This window comes from Orycteropus afer, unplaced genomic scaffold (genome assembly GCF_000298275.1).
Source record: "Orycteropus afer afer isolate SDZICR_OR568_19922 unplaced genomic scaffold, OryAfe1.0 scaffold00326, whole genome shotgun sequence".
Lineage (NCBI taxonomy): Eukaryota > Metazoa > Chordata > Mammalia > Tubulidentata > Orycteropodidae > Orycteropus > Orycteropus afer.
In genome coordinates this window covers 2,096,099-2,106,549 of record NW_006921913.1, presented here as the reverse complement: position 1 = coordinate 2,106,549, position 10,451 = coordinate 2,096,099, and the positions used below count along the sequence as shown (strand labels likewise).

The 10,451-nt window shown below is 37.4% G+C and overlaps 1 protein-coding gene across 1 annotated transcript in view; it reads right to left on the bottom strand.

The window, feature by feature from the left end:
- Positions 1–10,451, bottom strand: part of CDC73 (cell division cycle 73) — a 201,177-nt gene that overhangs the window by 35,883 nt on the left and 154,843 nt on the right. The window contains exons 12-13 of the mRNA XM_007952169.2: positions 9,943–9,978; positions 8,841–8,928 (exon numbers count right to left, since the gene is read on the bottom strand). Coding sequence (XP_007950360.1) covers positions 8,841–8,928; positions 9,943–9,978 — 124 coding nt within the window. The remainder of the gene's footprint in view (positions 1–8,840; positions 8,929–9,942; positions 9,979–10,451) is intronic.

Here is a 10,451-nt window from a genome sequence, read left to right as displayed (position 1 = left end):
AAAAAAAAAAAAAAAAACCTTAATTGTGCATGTAGTAAAACCAGAAATCAACAAGTACTACAAGTTATTTTTCTACTGATTTAGAAGTAGTATGACTTTGTTTTTCGGATATGAGGTTGCTTTTACTTTTTCTCAAAGAACTATCATTATTTTATTGGGAAATAAGTCAGAGCATTCATATTCTTCTTTTGGATATTAATTAGGTTAATAACTAACTTAAAAAAAAAACTACCAACGAGTTGGATTTGACTCATAGCAACCCCTTCTTTGGTTTTCAAGGCAGTATCACTATGGAAGAAGACTGCCCAAACTTCCTTCCGAAGAGTGGTTGGTGGGTTTGTACTGCCAGCCTTCTGGTTACCAGTCAAATGCCTTAGGCACTATGCCATCAGAATGCCCATTAATTGTTACTCAGTGATAATATTTGCTACTTACTATTAAAAATATTTTAACAAAATTTTTCAATGATAAATCATAAAGCATGAAAAATGTTATAATTATTTTAACAGTGAATTTAGGCTTTAAATGTTGGAGATGAGTCTGTTTTCTTCCAATAGTTAATCATACGAGTGTCAGGTGCAGTAAAACACTCAATTTCTTAATGTGAATGTAAGTTATCATCATAGTTCATAGCATAGTAGATAGAACTACTAAGCTTGGTTACCAGAAGACCTAGTTGTAATTGCAGGAGCTCTGGTAGCGTAGTGCCTAAGGCACTTGACTACTAACCAGAAGGCTGGCGGTTCAAACCCACCAGCTACTCCTCGGAAGGAAGGCTGGGCAATCTACTTCCACAGTGATACTGCCTCGGAAACCCAAGGAGGGGTTGCTATGAGTCAGGTCCGACTCAACGACACATAACAACAACAACAGTTATAACTGCTGCTCTGTAACAGTAGATTGTAAGGTTCTTTTCTCTCTTGATATGTTCACTAAGGAAAAGAGTGGATAAGCTACATGTGTCTTATATTCCTTTCTAAGTCTCAAATTATAGCAAAAAATAAACTTCAAGTTACTTCTTTAGGTAACAAAAAATCACAATTGTTATGTATGTTCTCTCACTAATACTACGTAATTTGAGAGAGGAACTTGGTAAAGTTTTTGATGGCTGACAACTCTTCAGGTCTAATCTGACTTAGAACCTAAGTTTCGATATGTGATTCAAGTTTGTAAAGTGTCAAAAGAAATTTTTACTTTAATGCACAGAGACTCAGTTTTATACTAAATGGTGGGACACTTTGTTGTTCTTGTTAGGTGCCAGCAAGTTGTCTCTGACTCATACCAACAACATGCACAACAGAATGAAACAATGCCCAGTCCCATGCCAGCTCCATGATCCTGCCATACTTGAGACCATTGCCACAGCCACTGTGTCAATCCATCACGATGAGAGCCTTCCCCTCTTTCATATACCCTCCACCTTACCAAGCCTGATTCCTTCTCCAGGGAATGGTCCCTTCTGACAACATGACCAAAGTAGGTGAGACAAATTTGGGCCATTCTCGCTTCCAAGGGGCATTCCGGCTGCACTTCCTCCAGGACAGATTTGTTAGATCTTTTAGCAGTCCATGGTACTTTCAGTATTCTTCACCAGCACCACAACTCAAAAGCATCAACTCTTCTTCGATCTTCCTAATTCATTGTCCAGCTCTCACACGCATATGAGGCGATTGAAAATACGATGGTTTGTGTCAGGTGCACCTTAGTCCTCAAGGAGATATCTTTGCTCTTCAGCACTTGAAAGAGGTCCTCTGCAGCTGATTTACCCAGTGCTATACATCATCTCATATCTTGACTGCTGCTTCCATTAGCATCAACTGTAGAACCAAGCAATGTAAAGTCTTTGACAACTCCAATCTTTTCTCCATTTATCGTGATGTAACTTATAGGTCCAGCTATGAGGATTTTTGTTTTCTTTATATTGAGATGCAATCCATACTGCAGACTGTATTCTTCAATCTTCATCAGTAAGTGCTTCAAGTTATCCTCACTTTCAGCAAGCAAAGTTGTGTCATCAGGGTATCACAGGTTGTTAATGATTTTTCCTCCAATCCTGATGCCATGTTCTTCTTCATATAGTCCAGCTTCTCAAATTATTTGCTCAGCATACAGACTGAATAAGTATGGTGAAAGGATACAAACTTGACACACTCCCTCTTTGATTTTAAACCATGCAGTGTCCCATTGCTCTGTTCGAACAACAGCCTCCTGGTCTATGTACAGGTTCCTCAGGAGTACAATTAAGTCTTCTGGAATTCCCATTCTTCTCAATGTTACACATAATTTGTTATGATCTACACAATCAAATGCTTTAGCATAGTCAACAAAACACAAGGAAACATCTTTCTGGTATTCTTTCCTTGAGCCAAGATCCATCTGACATCAGCAATGATATCCCTCATTCCACATCCTCTTCTGAATCCAGCTTGCATTTCTGGAAGTTCTATATCAATATACTTCTGCAACCATCTTTGAATTATCTTCATTAAGATTTTACTTGCATGTGACATTAATGATATTGTTCAGTAATTTCCAAACTAAGTGCCATCACCTTTCTTTGGAATGGGTACAAATATAGATCTCTTTCAGTCACTTGGCCAGGTAGCTGTCTTCCAAATCTCTTGGCATAGTTGAGGGAGTGCCTCCAGTAGGGCATTCGTTTGTTGAAACATCTCACTGGGTACTCCATCACTTCCTGGAGGCTTGTTCTTTGCCACTTTCTTCAGTGCAGCTTCAACTTCTTCCGTTAGTACCATTGGTTCTTGATCACATGCCACCTCCTGAAATGGATGAAGATCGACCAGGTCTTTTTGGTATAATGACTCTGTGTATTTCAGAAGAGACTCTGAAACTTGCCCTTGAGCAGAGAATAGCTAAAGCAAATGGAAGAAATGACAAGACAAAAGAGCTGAACAGAAGATTTCAAAGAGCAGCTCGAGCAGACAAAGTCAATTACTATAATGAAATGTGCAAAGACCCGGAGTTAGAAAACCAAAAGGGAAGAACATGCTCGGCATTTCTCAAGCTGAAAGAACTGAGGGAAAAATTTAAGCCTCGAGTTGCAATACTGAAAGATCTATGGGCAAAATATTGAATTGCACAGTAAGTATCACAAGAAGATGGGAGGAATCTGGGACGATTTAGTTCACATCATTTGCAATCAATTACTCCTAACACACTAGCCCACTATCAGGTGAGAAGGCTGGGATTTTTGTATATCTATCTTAGCACTTTGCTTTTAGTTATGGCTCAATTTATGTTTGTTGAATGAACAAACACAATATACCCAGAAATTTGTGCAAATTTAACTAAATCTTTCTCATAGTTGAGGCATCAGCATACCTTAGCAGAAAAAGATTAAATTACTTTTAATATTGGGGTATCCCAAACTCAATCTTTTTTATTTTTATTTATTACATAATTATTTTAAATATATATATAATATGAAACACATTTGTCAATTCAACATTTTTCAGGTGTACAATTCAGTGATACCAATTTCATTAATAATGTTGTAAAAGAATTAACCATAGTCATTGCCAAATTTCCCATCACCATAAATAAGCACTGTTTCCCGATCAATGGATTCCCTCTCCCCTTCCCTCTTGTCCTTAGAAACCATTAATAAACTTTAGTTTATATGTATTTAACTATCTTTGTTATCTTTTGTAACTGAGATCATATTTGTTTTTTTGTGACCTATTTTAAAAACCATAAAGTTTCCAAGGTTTAGTTATGGCACAACATGGATCAGGACTTCATTTTTTTTTTTCGGGCAGAGTAGTAGTATTCCACTGAACATACGTACCATATTTAGTTTATCCTTTCATTTGCAGATGGACACTCAGGCTGTTTCCACCTTTTGACTATTGTTAATACTGCTACAATGAACATTAGTGTATATGTTCTGCTCATGCTGCTAAATTCAGGACTCTTGAAAGGTAGGAGTGGAATTGCTGGAACATATGGGAATTCTGTGCTTAAGTGCTTGAGGAAACACCAAACTGTTTTCCACAGTGGCTATATGATTTTACACTCCTATCAGAAACGGAAAGAGCTTTGATGGCACAGTGCTTAAGGCATCTGACTGCTAACCACAAGGCTGGAAGTTCAAACCCACCAGCCACTCCTCGGAAGGACGATTGGGCAATCTACTTCCACAGAGATACCGCCTCAGAAAACCAAGATGGGTTCTAGCAATAGAAAAAGGTTCCATTTTCTACAAATCCTTTCCTACATTTCTAATTTTCCATTTTTACTTTTTATCTTAGACACCACATTGGGAGTTGAAGAGACATTCTCATTATGGTTTTGAGTTGCAGCTCTCTATCAAACTATTCATAGTCAAATGAGCAGAAAAATATTTTATGAAATAGCGTGTATTTTTCATTCTCTTCTGGTTCAGCTCAAAAACTTGTCGTTGTTGTTAGGTGCTGCTGAGTTGGCTCCGACTCATAGTGACCCTCTGTGTAAAAACAAAACAGTGGTCAGTCCTCTACTAGCCTCATAATCTTTCCTATACCTGAGCTCATTGTTGCAGCCACTGTGTCAATCCATCTCGTTGAGGGCTTTCCCTTTTTCACTGACCCTTCACTTTACCAAACATGACATCGTTCTCCAGGGAACGGTCCCTTCTGACAACATGACCAAAGTAGCTGAGACGAAGACTGGCCACTCTCCCTTCCAAGGAGCATTCCAGCTGTACTTCTTCCAGGGCAGATTTGTTAGTTCTCTGGCAGTCCATGGTACTTTCAGTATTCTTTGGCAACACCATAACTCAAAATCATCAAATTTTCTTCAGTCTTCCTTATTCCTTGTCCAGCTTCCACATGCATATAAGGCAATCGAAGATACCTTGGCTTGAGTTAGGCACACCCTAGTCTTCAAAGAGATATCTTTGCTCTTCAGCACCTGAAAGAGGTCTTTTTGAGTAGATTTGCCCAGTGCAGTATGTCTGATTTCTTGACTGCTGCTTCCATGGGTGTTCTTGTGGAAGCAAGTAATATGAAATCTTTGATAACTTCAATCTTTTCTACATTTATCATGATGCTCATTACTGGTCCAGTTGTGAGGATATTCACTTTATGTTGAGTGTAATCCATACTGTAGACTGTATTCTTTGATCTGCATCAGTAAATGCTTCAAATCATCTTCATTTTCAGCAAGCAAGGTTCTGCCATCTACAAATCACAGGTTATTAATGAGTCTTCCTCCAATCCTGATGCCATGTTCTTCTTCATATGGTCCATCTTCTTGGAATATTTGCTCAGCATACAGACCAAATTAAGTATGGTGAGAGTATACAACCCTGATGCACTCCCTTCCTGATTTTCAACCATGCAGTCCCCTTGTTCTATTTGAATGACAGCCTCCTGGTCTATTTATCAGTTCCTCGTGAGCACAATTAAGTGTTCTGGAGTTTCCATTCTTCTCAAAGGTAACCAAAATTTTGTTATGAATAACAAATTACAGTCAAATGCTAGTGCATATTAAATAAAACACAAGTAAACATTTTTATGGTATTCTTTGCTTTCAGCCAAAATCCATCTGACATCAGGAATAACGTCCCTCATTCTACATCCTCTTCTGAATCCAGCTTGCATTTCTGGAAGTTCCTTGTCAATATATTGTTGCAACTGTTTTTGAATTATCTTAAGATTTTACTTGTGTGCAATATTAATGATATTATTTGACAGTTTCCACATTCTGTAGGATCATGTTTTTTTGGAATGGGTACAAATAGGGATATGTTCCAGTCAACTGGCCAGGTAGCTGTCTTCCAAATTTCTTAGCATAGATGAGTGACTGCCTCCAGCATGGCATCCATTTGTTAAAACATCTCAATCGGTATTCCATCAATTTCTACAGCCTTTTTTTTTTTTTTTTTTTTTATCAATTCCTTCAGTGCAGCTTTGATTTCTTCCTTCAATACCATTAATTCTTGATCATATGCCACCCCCTGAAATAGATGAACATCTACCAATTCCTTTTGGTACAGTGACTATGTATTCTTTCCATCTTCTTTTGATGTTTTCTACATCATTCAAATTTTGTCCACAGAATTTTTCAATATTGCAACTTGAGGCTTGAAATTTTTCTTCAGTTCTTTCAGCTTGAGAAATGCTGAGTGTGTTCCTCCCTTTTGGTTTTCTAACTTCAGGTCTTTGCACATTTCATCATAATAATTGACTTTATCTCCTCAAGATGCTCTTTGAAATCTTCTGTTCAGCTCTTTTGTCTTGTCATTTCTTCCATTTGCTTTAGCTAATCTCCATTCAAGAGCAAGTTCCAGAGTCTTTTCTGACATCTATTCAGGTCTTTTCTTCCTTTCCTATCTTTTTAATGACCTTTTTTACTTTCTTCATGGATGATGCTCTTGATGTCATTCCACAATTCATCTGGTTTTCAGTCACTGGTGTTCAATGCATCAAATCTATTCTCATCTAATGGTATCTAAATTCAGGAGGGATATAATCAGGGTCATATTTTGGCTGTCATGGACTGTTTTGTCTTCAGGTTCAACTTTAATTTGCATATTAACAGTTGATGGTCTGTTCCACAGTCAGCTCCTGGCCTTGTTTTAGCTGAAGATACTTAGTTTTCTCCATCGTCTCTTTCCATAAATGTAGTTGATCTGATTCCTCTGTATTTCATCTGGAGAGGTCCACATGTATAGCCACCATTTATGTTGCTGAGAAAAGGTATTTGCAGTGAATAGTCGTTGGTCTAGCAAAATTCTATTATGCCATCACCAGTGTCATTTCTATTACCAAGGCCATATTTTCCAACTACCAGTGATTCTTCATTTCCAACTTCTGCATTCCAATCACCAGTAATAATCAATACATCTTGATTGCATGTTTGGTCAATTTCAGGCTGCAGAAGTCGGTAAAAATCTTCAATTTTATCAACTTTGTGTTTAGTGGTTGTTGTGTAAATTTGAATAATAGAATTATAGTAGTATTACCTGGTCTTCCTTATAGCCATATGCATATTGTCCTATCACTGACAACACTGTATTTCAGAATAGATATTGACATATTTTTGTTACAATGAATGCCACACCCATCCCTCTTCAATTTGCCATTCTTGGAACAGTAGATCATATGGTTGTCTGATTCAAAACAGCCAATACCAGTCCATTTCAGGTCACTAATGCCTAGGATATCATTCTTTATGCATTCTGTTTTTTACAACTTCCAATTTTCTTACATTTACACTTCGTACATTCCATGTTCCAATTACTAATGGATGTTTGCAACTGTTTCTTCCCATTTTGAGTCATGCCACATCTCCAAATGGAGGTCTCAAAAGCTTTACTCCACACATGTCGTTAAGGTTGACTCTCCTTTGAGGAAGCAGCTTTTCCCAGTTATATTTTGAGCACCTTTCAACCACAGGGGCTCATTTTCTAGCACTATAACAATGTCTCAGGGCTATTCACAAAGTTTTCCAGTAATAAATCAGAGAGTGTTCACTGCTATTCATACGGTTTTCAACAGCCAATACTATGAGAACTGGATGGCCCCTTCCTTCTTCCAAGTCTATCTTAGTCTGGAAGCTCTGCTGAAACCTGTCCACCATGGGTGACCCTGCTGGTATTAGAAATACCAGAAGCACAGCATCCAGCCTCACAACAACACACTAGCCACCACAGTACAACAAAATGACAGACAAGCGGTAGTCAAATACTTAAGAAACACAAATTTAGAAATTGGCTTTAGTCTTAAGAGATTAATACACATATTGCACACTGATAAATTACTCGGAAAGATTTAAATATGAATCAAAAAGAAAACCAAACTCACTGCCATTGAGTCATATCCGACTCATAGCAACCCGTCCTTGTGTTTCTGAGGCAGTATCACTACAGAAGTATGTTGCCCAACCTTCCTTCCAAGGAGTGGCTAGTGGGTTTGAACCTTCTGGATAGCAGTCAAATGTGTTACGCACTACAGAGCTCCCTTAAATATATATAATAAATGTCTATTTCTAATAATGCAGCATATTAGATATTATAACCACCCCCTCACTATAAACACTTAGAAATGCTAAGTAAAATATAACAAATACCTTTTGAAATGTATAGCTAAGCTAGAAAGAAAATAGTTATGGGCTAGAAATGAAGGAAAAAACAATAATCAATCAAATGACCTGTGCTGCAATGGAAGACAATGGATAAAAAGTAGTACACAATCTTGGGATGTGATTTTTATCACCCACACAAGGAAAAGGCACAACAGAACTTCAACTGAAAAGCTTGAATAAACTTGGAAACTTAGAAGAGCCATAAAATCCATGAAAGAATAAACTAGAAAAAAATTCTTGTTACATTTGAAGTGTGCAATCGTATCCACCTTGATTTGCCTCTGGAGTAGGGAATGAAAATGGCTGCCTGATAATCTGTCAATCAAGAGCCAACCCAAAATCACTCTGATGGCTCAACAGATCTGATTCTCAATTTACAGTACCCTGGCGTATCCAAAATCTTCAATTCAAGAATTTACTGTAAATATAGACTTTAGGCTTTTGACATTTCTGGAGTAGCTGGCATAAGCAACCAAAAAACCACTCTGAAAAAACAAAAAATTGAAATTAAAAAACAAAACCACTATTTCCTTTTCATCAGGACTTTAACCAGAAAATTGTAATGTTCCCCTAAAGGTTTCAGATATAAAAGGATAGACTTTATGCTAAAAAATTATATTTCAAACTACCTATAAAGGCTATAAACTTAAATTTACTTTTCTCCGTGTAACAAATATTGAATCAGTAAGTACTACCTGAATATTGGCATGTAAAGATAACCCTACAGAAAAACAATTTAACAAATTACTTACTTCAGATCCTGCAGAAGGTCTTTTGCATTAAGCATGGTTATTAAAGAGGTGGTAGCTGCTGGAATTATGATAATGGGTGTTCGAGACCCTGTAAAGACAAATTTTTAAAGGTAGCAAATTGCAGTATAGTAAGTTACATAATATGGCTTTTCCAGCCATAGTCTTTGGAAACTCTGGTGGAATTTGCCATGAGCAACTGAGTAGCTCCTGATTGTTAAAGTTATCCACCTGGGGTACTTCTGTTGCAAGTGGCACGAAGCAATCTTCTGGTTAAGTTCTCTCTCTCTTTCTCAGGTGTATAGAATTCTGATGTTGGTATTGGTTAGTTTGGCCACTCTGCCAGGCTCTAAAGGAGCCCTCCTAGTGGCAGAAGGAATTTCTCACTGCTGAGACAAATGCACTTGCTGAGAGAGAGACGTGAAAGACACGCACTGCTAACAGAGAGACGCGAGAGACACGCACTGCTGAGAGACGTGAGAGACATCCACTGCTGAGAGAGGGACATGAGAGACATGCACTGCTGAGAGAGACACTGCCGGTTACGATAGACTGAACACATTTCTGAACTTCAATTGTAGCCTGTTGTTTCCCAAACAAACCCTGTAATCTGTGAGTTCTGTGCAGCCACTGCTGCGAATTATCAAACTCAGCAGAGAGGTGGCAGGTGCTGTGGGAGGAACAGTTGGTGAAAAGGCTGAAGGGAGGCAGCATGTCTGGCCTCACAGGAATAGGCCTGTGGCTACTGATGGTGATTCTGTCTTCCTCTTGGGGTTAGAGGAGGTCAGAAGATGTAACCTCCTTGCCCCTCCCTTTGGCACAAATAAACTATTAAAAGGAATTATAGCTGTTTTCTCTAACAAAAGTTGAAATATTAGAAATGTGTGATTTTAACTCTTCAGTTAAAAAATATTTTAAACCAAGAGTGATATTCAAAATATTAAATAAATATTATGCCTTGTGCACTCACTAAACAGAATGGACACCACGCACAAACATTTGACATGGCTGCATAAGCATAATACCATAACAACTCTGCTTTTGTAATCTAGTTTACCTACATTTACTTTATAATATAAGATTGTATCTATATATACAACCTTACCTTTTTTCTGATTTGGAGGAGGCCTTGCTTGGGAAACTGTAAAAAAAAAATCACAATTCTGAGTATTATAAAAATCATCCTCTTATTTTCAAACTTATAAAGCAAATAGGGCCTAAATATTGTTTCTACTCATGTGTGACTAGTTCTAATATTAACAAAAAAAAAAAAAAAAAAAAAAGAGCAACTGCAATCTTTTCAAATAATGTTATTTCTCTGTCCCAAAAAAAAATATTAAAATTCCTTAGTATTATTCTTATTGTCTGTGGTCACAAGAAAAGTGGATATACTATAGTGCTAGGTACTAAGTCTCTAATGTTCATGAATGTTATGGTCTAGCAAAATAAACAAATAACTGAACTAATAAAAGCAAAAAGCAGTACAGAGTGCTACAAGAAAATATAACACTGAAGGGTAGGAGGTGGGAGATGTTTAACCTCTCTGGAGAAAAGTGAAAGGAAAGTTATTGGGAGCTAAGAGCTATTTAAAAAAAAAAAAAAAACTTTTCCCTC